This window comes from Sturnira hondurensis, unplaced genomic scaffold (genome assembly GCF_014824575.4).
Source record: "Sturnira hondurensis isolate 20B ecotype Veracruz unplaced genomic scaffold, ASM1482457v3 Scaffold0000780, whole genome shotgun sequence".
NCBI lineage: Eukaryota > Metazoa > Chordata > Mammalia > Chiroptera > Phyllostomidae > Sturnira > Sturnira hondurensis.
In genome coordinates this window covers 16,268,386-16,284,102 of record NW_028073411.1, presented here as the reverse complement: position 1 = coordinate 16,284,102, position 15,717 = coordinate 16,268,386, and the positions used below count along the sequence as shown (strand labels likewise).

The 15,717-nt window shown below is 55.1% G+C and overlaps 1 protein-coding gene across 1 annotated transcript in view; it reads left to right on the top strand.

Annotated features, from left to right (window-relative positions):
• The first annotated feature begins 2,588 nt into the window (after positions 1-2,588).
• The window catches only part of MAN2B2 (mannosidase alpha class 2B member 2), a 30,666-nt gene continuing 17,537 nt past the window's right edge, over positions 2,589-15,717 (top strand). The window contains exons 1-7 of the mRNA XM_037046147.1: positions 2,589-2,726; positions 4,361-4,507; positions 7,019-7,124; positions 8,265-8,437; positions 9,165-9,253; positions 9,901-10,078; positions 14,958-15,156. Coding sequence (XP_036902042.1) covers positions 2,589-2,726; positions 4,361-4,507; positions 7,019-7,124; positions 8,265-8,437; positions 9,165-9,253; positions 9,901-10,078; positions 14,958-15,156 — 1,030 coding nt within the window. The remainder of the gene's footprint in view (positions 2,727-4,360; positions 4,508-7,018; positions 7,125-8,264; positions 8,438-9,164; positions 9,254-9,900; positions 10,079-14,957; positions 15,157-15,717) is intronic.

The window sequence follows — 15,717 nt, the reverse complement described above, 5'->3', positions numbered from 1 at the left end:
CTGGCCTGAGTGGGCCTGGGCGTGGGTGCAGGCCTGGGCAGTTTGCCCATCACAGCCAGAATGAGCCCCCAGGCCTGTCTCACTGGCCCTAGAAGACAGAGGACATGGTGTCGCAAGGACTAACAGGCAACGGTGTCCGTGTGCCGGTCCTGCAAACTCCCACGTGTGTGCATTTAAGGAACGACCAGGCTGTTCCTTGAGATCATGCGGAACAGGTCACACTTTGCACCCTTCCCCTGCAGCTGGGCCTGCTCAGGAGAGGCCCCAGGGGCGTGCCCACACCTGACTCGCCGGGGGCTCCGTGCGGGGGTCTCTTCAGGCTGGCGTACCAGACCTGTCCCTAGGGAACGCTGTCCCTGCAGTGGAAGGCCACTGCTGGTGAAGGGACAGTGAGCCTCTGTGGTTGTCACAGACCCTGCTGAGACTTGCCTCACTTGGGGCCCTTCCGGCCTCCCAGAAAGAGAAAATGCACATCTCTTGCGGAAGTCCCCAGTCCATGGTGTGTCTGCCAGCGGCCCAAGTGGCCTGTGGACTGTGGCCACATCATGAAGGATTGGCTCCGGGACACAGTGCCAGGGCAGTGTTGACACACCAAGTGACGGAGGGAGGCCAGAGGGCCCTGGGCAGAGGGAGCATGAAGGTGTCCAAAGATCCGGAGATGTGGGCGTGGGCTGCGGTGGGGGCGGACGAGCCTTGGAGGATGCCCCACTCACCAAGCAGGGCCACCTTACCACACTCTGTGGGTCACAAGTGTGTCACAGCCCACCCAGCTGCAGTGGGAGAATACACAGACCCCATCTCAATGGGAGGAGGGCAAGGTTGTGTCCTGTGACGTGCTCCCTGTATGGGGGACCTTGTGTGGCCATCTTGGGGAATAGAACAAGGACACGCTTATCAGATAGACACAGTGGCTTGACACCACACCAGTCATTGGTTCCTCCTGTCCCAGGCTGCTGACAGGGTCCACAGGGGCCTCCATCAGCGGCTCTGGGCTCCCCGAGGTCCTCAGAGGGCCCACCGTTTGGCCACCCTGGAAGGGGAGCGCTGTCCATGTCCTGGGGCTGAGACCCAGGCACATGGCTGCTGTGGGGGGGTGGTGGCGGGAGATGGGTCTGGCTGTGTGTCCTGGAGGGTCACGGGGACACAGGTGGTGGGAGACACTTTCCTTATCTGCATCTGACACGGGGACCTGGGAGGACCTGGACTTGCTTGGAGGTGGCGGTCTCACGGTTTGCTTGCTGAGGGGGCGGCAGGGTGGGTGGCCGTTGCGGGAGAAGGGGTCCCACCCTGGCGGTGCCAGGAAACACAGCCTGAGAGGCTGGCCCATCAGCTCTCAGGCAGTGCACCCCCAATATGGGCCCCTCTCTGGGGGCACAGAGGTGGCTTCTGCTGGCACTCTCGCCCCTCTGGGCTGCACCAATGGGCCCTTGGCAGTCCCCCAGGGTGGGCTGGGGACAGAGCTGCCACCTCGGTGCTCTGTCTCACTGAGTCCCTGGCTCCTCTACCACTGCCCCATTTTTCTGGATGTGCCGCTGGAGTCAGAGAACATCAGTGCTGTGCCAAGGTCCCCATCCGGGGACCCCAGCCTAGTTCCGAGTGTTTTCGACAGTCTTGCTCCTGCATTTGCTGTGTGACCTTGGGCAAGTCCTTCTGACGACCAGTGTTCCTCCTTAAAGTGGGGGACCAGTTCCTGCTCCCTGGGCCGGCCGGGGGACACTCTTTGGGAGAAGCGGTCAGGGCAGGCTTCCTGGTGGTTGGTGGGGACAGGACCCAGCAGGCCTGGGTTTCCTTGTGCAGCCTGTGCGTTCACAGGGCCCCAGGTGACTCTCAACCCAGACTGGCCTCGCCACGCCACACTTGGGGTCCCCAGGTCTCTGACTCGGGCTCAGGACACTGTCGGGCCACACGGCATGGTGCAGACAGGCACGTGACAGGGACAGGTGTGCAGGAGAGATGGGAGCAGAGGAGGCCAGGATGCAGAGCCCACACGTACCTGAGCTCTGAAACTGGCTGAGATGCTGTCACCTGGGGTGCCCACCCAGTCCCCTCGGAGTGTATCTTGCGCCCAGCACGTTTTTACCGGTCTTGTTGCATGCTGTGTCCTGACCAATCTGTCCTTCGAGAGGATGAGAGCCGAGGTCTCGTCATCTCGCTGGTACCGGGGGGCACTTCCAAGCTGAGGACTGAGTTGAGTTTTGTAGGGCAAACCAGGTCCGGGAGCCCAGCCCAGGGGGTGCAGAGTGGACGCCGAGGAGCCCTGGACGGTGTGGGTACTGGGGTGAGGAAGGGGCACTCCCTGGCCCGAGGGATGTTTGCCAGGCTGCTGGGGGCGGTGGTGTGTAGGATTTGGCTTCAAGGTGGACAGCAGTGGCCTGAAACCTGGACACAGGGACAGGATCGTTGGGAGCTGTTGAGCAAGCGCCCACTCCTGCAGGGCTCAGGTGACACCTAGCCAGGGGCATCGTGCTTCCCAGGCCGCTTCCTCCCCCATGGGGCCACCGCCCAGTCTGCTGCCTGGTGGCCTGGCTGCTGGCAGACTAGCCGTCCCTGCACCTGCCACCACCTGCCACCACCTGCCAGGCACTGGGATGGGGCCGCTCCACTGGCTGCCCCTGTTCACACAGCTGGTGGCGTGGCGGCTGTCGGGGGCCCGGCGCGTGGACCCCATCAGGGTCTTTGTCGTACCCCACAGCCACATGGATGTCGGCTGGCTCTACACAGTTGAGGTAGGTGCTGGGGCCATGCCCTGGGTGCCCCTGGTGCCCCACCTGCGCCTCCCTGCTGGATCCCGTGTGGGTCTCTGTTGGGGGTCTGCTCCAGCGGGGAAGGGTCTGGTTCCGGGGCTGCCTCTGGACTACTTCCTGCCTGTGAACCTCAGTTTCCCGACCAGAGACAGGGAAGGTGGCGGGCGTGGAGGTCAGGTGAAGAGTGCACTGGCCAGATCAGGCCTCGGTCGGCGCTTGTCTGCGAGACGCCCTCTGGGCCCCATTCCCCTCTGCAGGGTGGCGTGGGTCTCAGAGCCGGCACTGCTTCTCCCTCTGTCCCGAAGGCTTTCCGCCCAGGCAGCCTCAGGCTGTCCTTGACTTCCTTCAGCCTGTTCCTCCAAGGTCACTTCTGGAGAGGCCTCGCAGGGGCCGCTCTGAGGTCCACCCCCTCCCCCACATTTCACCCACTGCCTTGTCAATGGACTGCTTTCCCCACTGGGGGGGGCTCCATGGCTGGGGGAGGGGCTCCCCCCGTTTACCACTGCCATTCTCGCGGTGCCTGGTGGATGGTGGACGTGCACCATACAATTTGTCGAATCAACAAATGAATCGGCCCAAAGGGAAAGCGGTCAAGTCCCTGGTTTCCTTAGGTTCTTTGGGGGGGGGTGGGCTCCCATTGCCTCAGACTCTTCTTGGGAATGAGAAGGGAAATGCATGACAGTGAGCAAAGACCCTCTGCTGCTGTAGATCGATACTCTGCAAAGGCCATTAGCAAGGGAGTAGCCAGCTTGAGAGGGAGAGAGAGAGGGGGAGAGAGAGAGAGGGGGAGAGAGAGAGGGAGAGAGAGAGAGGGAGGGGGTAGAGGGAGAGAGAGGGAGAGAGAGAGAGGGAGGGGGAGAGAGAGGGAGAGAGAGAGGGAGAGAGAGAGGGAGAGAGAGGCCGGGAGAAGACTGGTGCTGAGTGATAGTTAGGTCTGGTCCTGGGCACGTGGGAGCCCCTGGGGGTCACAGCTCATGTGCAGGTGGAGATGGCTTAAGGGATGGGAGCATGCTTGTCACTCCTGCCTCCCCAGTTACAGAAGAGGAAACTGAGGGCCAGAGAGGGTGGGGCCTTGCCCAAGGTCGCTCAGGAAGAGCTCTGGAGCCTGCTGGCTGCCTGCCCAGGGCTCTTGGCCTGCCTTTTGCCCAGCCACCGGGGCGCACTGTGCACCTGGAGACCTGGATGGAAGCGGTGGGGCTCCATCCATCCCCCAGAGCCCCCGCCAGGCAGAGGCAGGCAGGTGACCCAGGGACAATCTAGGGGCAGCTCTTCTTAGCAGCAGCTCTCAACACACCCTGCCCTGTCCTGTCAGCCCACGAAGGCCCCCAGGGTGGTGCTTGACTGGCTGTCCCTGAGGGCACCATTGGGGACAGCTAGCATGCTGCTTGCTCTGGGACACTGCCCTTGGAGAGTGTCACAGGTCCATTCGTCCTGTCTCTGCAGGAGAGCACATTCTCTCCACGGGCCAGCCCCGTCCTTCTCTCTGTCCCGGCCTCCCCAGAGTCGGGACGCAGTGGGGAGGCCGAGGGACGAGCCTGTGTAGGTGTCGCTGGAGAGGCAGGGCCCAGGGACACTGGGTGACGGTGTCCCCGCCCCCCCATGGTGGCCCTCCCCAGGAGAACATGCGGGCCTACGCGGCCAGCACGCACACCACCGTGGCGCAGGCGCTGACCCTCAGGAAGCCCCGGCGCTTCGTCCTGGCAGAGCAGGAGTATTTCCGGCTGTGGTGGGACGGCGTCGCCTTGGAGACGCAGAAGCAGCAGGTGACTGACTCCGAGGGCCGTGCCTGCAGGGCAACTAGCAGAGCACACACCCGTCCCCATCGGGTGTACCGTCTGGCTTTGGGTGGTGACAGCGCCGGGTTTTGGGCTGTTTGTGAGAGCACGCAGCGCTCAGCTGTGCCCCTGTGGGTGGCGCCCCCTGGGTGGCCCCGGGCCCACAGTGTCTTCCCTCGTTTCTGTGTCTGCACGACCCCCATGGGCCTGGGACCTGGTGACTGGCCAGGTGCCACAGTTCCTGTGGTTTACCGGCGGCGGCAGCAGATTAGAATCACACGTTGCAGGAAGTCAGGGAGGCCCCTCTCCGTGGAGAGGGGGCAGGGCCGGTTCTGCTGCTGCCACCTCTGGGTGTGCTCACAGGCAGGGACAGGACTCTGGTACTGGAGGTCCCATACCAGTGGGTGGCAGTGACTTCCTCTCCTCAGAGGGGCTGTCCTAGAAACACACTCCACCCCCAGGCACCAGCCTGCCTTCAGCACAGCCCCTGCCCCTGAACTCCAGGGAGGCCAGTGACTTGCTCGAGGAAGCAGCGCTGAGCAAGTGGAGCAGGGAGTCCGCCTGCGCACCTGGGGGGCTCTGAAGCTGAGGCCGGGGAAGAAGAGGAGCCTTGGAGTCCATGGGTGCGTGCCTGGCACTGGGCTCCTACCCTCCATGTTACTTCACTGAACTCCTCCTACGGCCTGTGTGGTGAGGACAGTCACCCCACTTTATAGCGATGGCCCAGGTTCAGAGAAGGCACAGCAGGGGATTGTCCTGTGGTCATAGAGCTTACACGTGACAGGTAGGGTTCTGAACCAGACACGTCTGACAAAGTATGTTTCTCCAGGTGTCCAGTGAGGGGTCCGCACTTCCTTCCATGGACACCCCCAAACCCAGCCGTCTATCTCCTATCCCCACCACCATGCCTGGGGAGAGGAGGGTCCCAGCAGAGCCCCGAACAGGCATCTCAATGGCCCAGCTTGCTGGAAGCAGGGATTTTTGTCTCCTTTCTTCAAGGCCGAGACCCGACAGCCTGGATAGGGCCTGGTGGGCGGTAGGCGGTCACCTATAACAGCACATAGTGAGGGCTCGTTCCAGATTTGCTGAGCGAGTGCAGGACAAACACTGCCTCCACAGAGAAGTGAGAAGTGCAGTATAGGGGCGTCATGGCCCCCGTTCGCTGGTTACTGCTGTTCCATCCTCCCGTCCATTCAGTAGTATTTAGTGTTCTTTGAGGACAAAGAAAAGGAACATTAAATACTATTAAATGAACAGTCTTTCTTATTTTTTAAAGATTTTATGTATTTGTTTTTAGAGGAGACAGGAGAGAGACAGAGAGGGAAGCATCAATGTGTGGTTGCCTCTCATGTGCCCCCACACTGGGGACCTGGCCTGCCACTTGGGAAGGTGCCCTGACTGGGCTCGAACCGGTGACCCTTTGGTTCACAGGCGTGCACTTAATCCATTGAGCTACACCAGTCAGGGCTAATGTTCTAACATCTAAAAATGTTAAAAATGTGTTGGACAACATGAATCAGATGGTCTTCTGAGAAAAAAACCCCAAAACCTTCCAGCATATCATGAGAAAACTCCATGTTGAAGGGCATTCTATAAGGTGACCTTGATCTTCCAAACAGCCGGTCCCATGAAAGACAAGGAGGGCTGAGGAGCCGCTCCAAGTGAAGGTGATGAAGAGGACGGGTGGTGAGAAGCGGCGCCCACTCCCGGGTCGCATCTTGTACACACGAGACGGCTGTGGAGCTGTTGGTGACACACGATTGAAGTCTGTGGATTAGATAGCAGTGTGTTACGTTGAATTTCCCAGTTTTGATCGTTACACTGTGATTAAAATCATTCTCTTCTGCCCTGGCTGGTGTGGCTCAGTGGACTGAGTGCCGGCCTACGAACTGAACAGTTGCCAGTTCGATTCCCAGTCAGGGCACATGCTGGGGTTGCGGGCCAGGTCCCTGGTTGGAAGCGCATCATAGGCAACCACGCATTGATGTTTCTCTCCCTTGCTTTCTCCCTCCCTCCCCCTCTGTCTAAAAATAAATAAATAAAGAATGAAATCAAATCATTTTTTCTTACAAAACACAAACCGAAGTACTGAGAGGCACGCACTTGCAGACTTGAACTCTCGGTTGGCTCATGAGAGGCTGCCTGGTGCAGAAAGAGACGGGAGTGTCCGGGAAACTAGGAGAAATGCTAAGCCATGAAGACTCCGGGGAGTGGATACACGGGAGTTCTTTGTACAATTCTTGCACATTTTCTCTAACTTGGAAATTCCTTCAAAAGTAAAAAGTTTGGGAAGGATTTCTCAAGTGGCCGCCACAGGCCAAGCGCTGCTGCGGGAGGCGCCCCGAGCTGACCAGCACGGGCGGTGTCCTGCTTCTGTGGAGCGAAGGCAAGTGAGGGGTTTCAGGGCAGGCTCCGCGGGACACGGCAGGCACCTCCCTGCGGGGCCTCCCAAGCTCTGGGGTTGTGACCCGGCTTTCCCTTTCCGCCCACTGTGCCAAGATTCGCCAGCTTCTGGCCGAAGGACGCCTGGAGTTTGTCATCGGAGGCCAGGTCATGCACGATGAGGCTGTGACCCACTTTGATGACCAGATTCTGCAGCTCACAGGTTTGGTCACCGTTCTCCACAGCCAGGGCTCCTCTGGAGCCGCCATCTGGGCTGGGACTTGATGTCTAGATCCAGGTTCTGGGCCTCACCTTCCCCTCAGAGCCAGAGACTGAGGACAGTGGCCGGCTGGCGGCGCAGTCACGCCTGTGCCGCCGCTGCGTGCAGGGGCCGCGAGTGTGGGCTGGAGACCGGAAGGCCTGGCTGAATCGGGCTCCGCTCGTCCCCAGCCCCGTGAACTGGGCAAGGCATGTCCCCTTGTGGCGCCTCAGTGTCCTCCTCCTCAAGAGGGTTTGACGGTAATTCAAAGAGACCACATAAGTACAGTGTCCCCAAGTAAAGACTCATTAAATGGTCAAGGCCATCACTGCCATCGTCACCACCACCAATACCATCACCACCGCCACCGCTGTCACTGCCATGACTGCCACCGCCACCACCACGGTCACCTCCTTCCTCCCTGTCTCCACCTTACCATCGCCACCCACGCGGCAGTGGTGGTACTTCCTTCACGTTCAGACTCAGCCGAGGAGTCTCCTCTGCCAGGAACCCCCCTTTGGGTCTCCACAGTTCCTTGCCACCTCCCTCTTTCACCCCAAAACCACAGGTGGCCCCCGTCAGCCACATGAGTCTGACTCCTCTCTGGGGCTCCAGGGCTCAGCTCGGGGTCTGGCCGAACGAGTGTGGGGGGAGTGGCCAGGATGGGGAGGTTTGGAGGGGGCCAGCTGGCCTGTCCCAGGGCACCCTCAGCAGCGGGAGCAGCCCTGGCCTCTGACCTCAGCCCACCGAGCCCTCTGCCCTGAGCGCCCCAGGACTAACCCTGCAGGCCGCACCTAGAACATGGCAAGTGTGGGCGGCGTCCCTCTGGGACGGGAAGGGCCCTTCTGCGCAGGGGGCTCCACGCAGCTCCGTCTCCAGCACCACCCCGGCTCCTCCTCTTGTCTCACTCAGCCGGGCCTCTGGCCTGTGGCGGCGGCCCTGAAGCCGTGGGTGAATGCATGAGTGGTGGGTGGGTCTCAGATGGGCCTTTGTATTAGTCACCCAGTGCCGGAGACCCTGCTGGCTGGGAAACAGGGCACCCAGTGCCCTAGGAGGTGGGGGCCCACTCCTGTCCCCAGCTCAGTGGTGACGTTCTCTCTGCAGAGGGACACAGTTTTCTCTATGAAACATTTGGGATCCGGCCGCAGTTCTCCTGGCAGGTCGACCCGTTTGGCGCATCTGCCACGACACCCACACTATTTGCCCTGGCTGGGTTCAATGCCCACGTCGTTGGCCGGATCGACTACGACCTGAAGGAGGCTATGCAGAAGACTCGGGTGAGTGCTGGGTGTACCCACGCTGTCCCTTCCAGCACCCCCTTGCCACTCAGTTCTCTGTGTCCCCCAAAGCCCCTGCCCTCAGGTCAGAACCCTGTGCAGAGTCCCCCTCCCTTGCAACAACGTTCCGGAGAGCAGTGGTAACCTGCCCAGAGGGAGGAGGGCAGAGTGGGCGGGCTGCAGGTGTGCAAGACAAGTAACACTTATGAGCCCCATGGAGGGCCACACTGAACACTGAGCATACTTCCTGTGTGTGCCAGCTTGTTGCACCCACAGGCGACTCTGTGAGCTGGGCGTGGCTTCCCTCCATTTCCATGGCCTGGAATCAGGTCACAGGCGAGTCAGGGAACATGTGTGGGTCCCAGCCAGAGGTGATGCTAACAGAATCAGGATCTTATCCCTGCTTGTTACCTTGAACACTTTCTATCCATCTGAACTACAAAACATAGGCTACCCACTTAGTAAGAGGGGATGAGTTCCCTGTGGCTGGGGGCATTCAAGCAGAGCTTGTCTTACAGGTGGCCCTGAGAAGGAGGTGGTGTGAATGAGCAGGCAGGCTCCTTGGGAGCGCAGGTTCACAACCTCCTGGGCGCTGAGATGGGATCTTCAGGAGGAGGCAGCCCGGGACCAAGGGGAGGGTAGTCAGAGACCCCCCGGTGGCTGCAGGAGGTGGAACCGGCTGCTCTGCTGGCCTTCAGCCCTCACCCTGTCCCCTCCTGGTGTGCAGGGGCTGCAGTTCGTGTGGCGAGGGTCCCAGTCCCTGGCGGCGCAGCAGGAAATCTTCACACATGTCATGGACGAGTTTGGCTACTGCTCGTGAGCACTGTCCCCGTGTCAGATGAGCTATGACCTTTGCTGCACCCCTGAGGCAGGACAACCCCAACCATGGGCTGGCCAAGCCACGCCGGAGGACAAGGCCACAGGGGAGCCCAAATGCTCCTGTCTTTGGTTAACACTTTGAGATTTTGTTCCCCATGACTTTTTGTTGTTTATTTGCCTTTCTAAAACATTGCCTTGAATCTCACTGATGTTGGCCCTGAGACCTGTGGCAGCCCCTTACATTTTGTGTCCAAGGCGAGCAGCTCATGTGCCCACCCAGGCGCAGACCACGCCCCTGTTCGAGTGGGCTCGGAGGTGCCCTGAGAGGAGTGACCTAATGAATTCCATTTGACCCACATGGTGACATGGGATGCAGAGGTGGTGGGCTCTGTGTGAGGCTGAAGTGATGTGGGCCCAGGAGAGTGACCTGCCCGAGGTCCCGCAGCTGGTGGGCCTGGGGCCTGGATGGGAGCCCCTCAGTGGGCCCGCCTCAGAACTGCCCCTGGTGTTGTGGGGAGACAGGGCCCTGCAGGGTCTGTGGGCCCCAGCTGCCCTGCGGTCTGGCTGAGCCCTGCCTGCCCTCTGAGACTACAGGAGGCTTTCTTTCTTGGGGTGGGGCCCCCCAACCCTTCTCTCTCCCGCAGGTCAGGGTTTTCCTGGGAAGGTCGGGCCCAGTTCCCAGAACCACCCAAGGACGGGCTGTACGCTGACATGGACGAGCCCGTCACTGTGCACACGGTAGAGAGGTACTCGAAGGCCCTGGTGGAGGAGGTGAAGCTGCGGGCCGCCTGGTTCCAGACCCCGCACGTCCTCTGGCCGTGGGTAAGTGGCGTTCCCACCTGGTGGCCACACCACAGCCCCGGATGGGGCCACTCTGGGCTGGTGTCCGCTCTGACCGAGCCTGCCTCTGCAATCTATCCAGGTGCCGACCAGGTGGCTGCCCTCAGCCCCGGGAGGTCCTCCTCCCCCGCCCACCCCTGGGGCTCCTCCTGGCCCCTGCCCCGCCTCCCCCTGAAATACAGCCCCTCACCCACGGCTCTTCTTTTTTCACTCTCAACTGCCTTTCTCTTTTTCTTTTAATGACATCTTGGTTTTTTGGTCTTTTTCTTTGTTATTACATTTTTCTATAGGTGCAGATACTAATTAAAGTATTTTTTGAAAACTATAAAACTCCATATGTTATGTCAATAAGCCATTATATGACATTTAATCTAGCTACACATGTAACATTATGTACATATAACTTTAGATGAGACTTGAGGTACACATTTTTCTTTTCTTTTCTTTTTTATTTTACTGTTGACCCTATTACAGATGTCCCCACTTGCCCCCACCCTTTGCCCGCCTCCACCCAGCCCCCGCCCCTCCCCCTTCCCTCTGGCTGCCACCTCACCGTGTCCGTGTCTGTGGGTTGTGCACAGCAGACCTTCGGCCGATCCCTCCCCTTCTTTCATTCAGTCTCCCCCTCCCCCTCCGTTTGGACAGCTGTCGGTCTGTTCCATGCGTCTGGCCGCTGTTTCTATTTGGTTTGTCAGTTTAGTCTGTTCATTAGATTCCACATATAAGTGAGGTCATATGGTATTCGTCTTTCTCTGACTGGCTTATTTCACTCAGCATAATGTTCTCCAGGTCTGTTCATACTGTCGCAAAGGGTAAGGGTTCCTTTTCATGGCCAAGTAGTATTCCATGATGTGAATGTACCACTCAGGTACTGGTGGAGACTCAGGCTGTTTCTAGATCTTGGTTATTGTAAATAATGCTGCTATGAACATAAGGGTGCATAGAGTCATAAATATATATATCCCACATTTATTTTAATTTTATTTTTTATTAATATATTTTATTGATTATGCTATTACAGTTGTCCCATTTCTACCCTGTATTCCCCCCTGCCCCGCACCCCCGCTCGCATCCACATTCCCCTGTCTTAGTTCATGTCCATGGGTCGTGCATATAAGTTCTTTGGCTTCTCCATTTTCTGTACTATTCTTACCCTCCCCCTGTCTATTTTCTACCTACCATTTATGCTTCTTATCCCCTGTACCTTCTCCCCTTTCTGCCCCTCTGCACTGATAACACTCCATGTGATCTCCATTGCTGTGATTCTATTCCTGTTCTAGTTGTTTGCTTAGTTTGTTTTTGTTGTTTAGCTTTGTTGATAGTTGTGAGTTTCTTGTCATTTTACTGTTCACCGTTCTGATCTTCTTTCCTTAGATAAGTCCCTGTAACATTTGTATGCTGAGGGCTGGGTGATGATGCGCCGCCCGTCTCTGCCCCTCCTACTGGTCTGGACGAATGCACCTTCTTTAACTCCTTGGTTGTCGGACTTCCACATAGTTCGATTTTCTGGCAGTTCTGGTTGTTTTTTGTTTTTAAATTTGTTGTCGTCCTTCTTTTGGCTGTGTGTGGAGGCACAGTGTGTTTGCCTTCACCTCCACCTTGGCCAGAAGTCTATGTACCTCACTTCTTCATTCATCTATCGGTGGACACTGAGGTTGCTCTCACGTATTGGCTGTTGTGAATAATGCTGCTATGAACACAGGTTCACATGTCTTGTAGAATTAGTGTTTTGTTTTCTTTGGCTAAACACCCAGAAGTGGAATTGCTGGGTCATATAGTAATTCTATTTTTGATTTTTTGAGGAACCTACATACTGTCTTCCACAGTGTCTGCACCGATTTGCATGCCTGGCGACAGTGCCAGAGGGTGCCCTTTCCTCCACGTCCTTGTCCACACTTGTCTCTTGTCTTGGTGGTGACAGCCATTCCCACGGGGATCCGTGTGAGGCGATCCGGTTTGGTGGTTCCGACTTGCGTCTCTCTGATGGCGAGTGGTGCTGAGCCCCTTTTCATGGGCCCGTCGCCACCTGGGTGTCCTCCGTGGAGTGATGTCTACGCAAATCCTTTGCCCATTTTGAAGTTGGATCGTTTGATTTTTTTGCTACTGAGTTGTATGAGCTCTTTATATATTCTGGATGTTAAGCCTTTTATAAATACATGATTTTCAAGTATTTTCTCCCATTTGGTAGGTTGCCTTTTCATCTTGATGGTCTCCTTGGCTCTGCAGAAGCTTTTAGCTTGGTTATAGTCCCTCCTGTTTATTTTTGCTTTTGTTGTGTTTGTGTGTGTGGTTGTGTTGTGTTTGTGTGTGGTGTCAGAGCCAAAAACTCACCACCGAGGCTGATGTCAAAGAGCTGGTTAGCTGTGCTTTCTTTTAGGAATTTCATGGTTTAAGGGCTCATGGGGAAGTCTCTAATCCTTTTGAGTTAGTTTGTGTGTGTGGTGTGAAAGACTGGTCCACTTTCATTCTTTTTCATGGGCGTCCAGTTTTTAAAACACCATTTATTGAAGGGACTGTCTTTTCCCCATTGTATATACTTGGCTAATTTGTCATAAATTGATTGAACATACATGAATAGGACTATTGCTGTGCTTTCTTTTCTGTTTCATTGATCAATGTGATTGTTTTTATGCTAATGCCTTACTGTTTTGATTACTATAGTTTTGTAGTAAAATTTGATCAACTTGATATGTCCAGTTTTGTTTTTCTTTCTCAGTATTGCTTTTGCTGTTTGGGTGGGTTTTTTTGTGTGTGTGTGGTTCCCTACAAATATTTGGATCGTTTTATTTCTGTGAAAAATGCCATTTGAATTTCGGTAGGGATTGCATCGACTCTGTAGATTGCTTTGGGTAATATGGACATTTTAACAGTAATAATTCTTCCAACCTATATATTTGTGTCTTCTTCAATTTTTTTCATCAGTGTTGTGTAGTTTCAGTGTACAGGTCTTTCACCTTCTTGGTAAAATTTATTGCTAGGTATTTTATCCTTCTTAATGCAATCATAAATGGGATTGTTTATACATTTTTCTTTCTTTTTTAAAAAAGATTTTATTTATTTACTTTTAGAGAGGGGAAGGGAGGGAGAAGAGAGAGGGAGAAACATCAACATGTGGTTGTCTCTTATGTGCCCCCTACTGGGGACCTGGCCTGCAACCCAGGCGTGTCATCTAGGCTGGGAATTGAACCGGTGACCCTTTGGCTCGCAGGCTGGCACTTGATGTGCTGAGTCACAGCCGTCAGGGCAAAGTTTTCTTTCTGATAGTTTATTAGTGTATAGAAATGCAGCTGATTTTTGTGTATTGATTTTGTATCCTGCAACTTTACTGAGTTTGTTTATTAGTTCTGACTGTTTTGGTGGATTCTTTAGGGTTCCCTCTGTATACTGTCATTTGCGAATAAGAACAGTTTTACTCTTCCTTTCCAATTTGGTTGCTTTTTATTTCTTTTTGCCTAATTGCTGTGGCTGAGGCTTCCAAAACTATGCTGACTAAAAGCGGTGAGGGAAGGCACTCTTGTCTTGCGGCTGATCTCAGAGGAAAAGCTTTCGGTTTTCCTCCACTGGGTCTGATGTTGGCTGTGGGCTCGTCATAGATGACCTTCATTGTGTTGAAGTATGTTCTCTCTGTATCCTCTTTGTTGAGGGTTTTTTTCAGAATCATAAATGTATGTAGAATTTTGTTAAATGCTTTTTCTGCATCTATTGACCTGAATGTAGGATTTTATCCTTCATTTTGTTAATGTGATATATCTCACATCGATTGACCAGTGGGTGTCGGCCTACCCTTGCATCCCTGGAATAAGTCTCACTTGGTCATGGTGTATGATCTTTTTAGTGTGTTTTTGAAATCAGTTTGCTGATATTTTGTTGAGAATTTTTGCATTTATGGTCACTCAGGATATTGACTGGTACTTTTCTATTCTTGTGATGTCTTTGTCTGATTTCAGGGTAATGCTGGCCTCATAAGTGAGTTTGGAAATGTTCTCTTCTCTTCTGTTTTCTTCTTTCAGTATTTTATAACATTAACCAGTGATGTGCTCTGGTCCTGGGCTTATGTTTGTTTAGGGCTTTTTGATTTCTGATCAATCTCTTTGCTAGTAATATGTCTGTTCACCTTTTCTGTTTTTTCTTACCCGGTCTTGGTAGGTGGTATATTTCTAGCAATTTTGACTTTAACTGCCTTTTTGAAAATGATGTTCAGGTCAATAAATGTGAGTCATGGCTATTATCGTTGGTATTCATACTTATCATAGTATTATAATTAATGATCTTGGTGAGTCGTAAATGGCTTTTAGAAATGCAAGGGAGTGAAATGAATCAGAGAAGGAGAAGACTGTACAATATCACTTACATGTGAAATTTAAAAACACTGCAGAGCCCTGGCTGGTGCTGCTTGGTTGGCTGGAGTGGTGACCCCTAACCAGAAGGTTGCGGGTTTGATCCCCGGTCCAGGCATGTACAGGAGGCAGCCATTCGATGTTTCTCTTTCTCCCTTCCTCTCTCTCTCAAAACAAGGAAAAAAGTATCCTTGGGTGAAGATTTAAAAAAATGCACACACACACAAAAAACACAGAAAAAGAGAGCAAGCAGCTCTGTGGCTGTCAGATGTGGGCGGAGGTGGCCAAAAGGTACAAGCTCCCCCTTATAAGATGGAAGATAAACAAGTATAGGAGATACATGTGGTCCAGACGAAAGAGAGAAGGAGTGGGAGGAGGAAATGCCAGGGGGTTCGGCTGCGGGAGCTGGTTTGGGGACTTGATGGCCTCTGTGGTGGGTGGGAAGGTGTGACAGGACTGAACCCCTCGGCCTGCGCTGAGCCCTGCTCTCAGGACAGGACGTTGCCCCGGCGTCCCGCCTGCAGGGATGCGACAGGCAGTTTTTCAACGCCACGGTGCAGTTCGCCAACATGGACCTCCTGCTGGGCTACATCAACCAACACTCCTCTGAGCTCGGTGTCACGGCGCAGTACGCCACTCTGGGCGACTACTTTCGCGCTGTGCACGCTCACAATGTCACCTGGCAGGTCCGCCGCCACCAGGACTTCCTGCCCTATTCCTCAGGTACCAGCCTCTGGGGGTCAAGGGTGACCATTTGGTGTGATGGTGAGTACTCAATGCAGTGTCTGCTCTGTCCTGCTCTTGCAGCCTGGGAGGCTGGCCCCGTCCCCACCTGCCTGTCCCACCAGGACATCCTGGCTGCCGCACACACGCGAAGCCTGGCTCGCAGCATTGCCCACATGCAGCAGGCTCCTTCCTCCGTGCATTTGCCCTGGTAGTGCCCCCGGCTGGAAGTGCCCTCTCCCGCCTTCCCTTGCTGCATCAGTTCTGCTGATCTTGTAATGTCGCCTCCTGCTGGACCTTCCCTGACATGCAGGCTCCACCAGGTGGCTCCTCTATGTGTCCGCATGCCCCAACTTTCCCTTTATTCTTACAAGGTCATAGTTGGGGGACCCTGTGTGCTGCACAGTTGTGTCCTTGGGGCCTCATGGGCTATGACCAGCCCAGTGCAGGGTTAGGAGTGATGGTCTCGGGCTGAGCCTGCGTCACGGCTGCGTGCAAGTCAGGGAACTGTTGTGCCTCGGTGAAATGAGGACATGAATGGTCCTTAGTCTATGGGTTTGT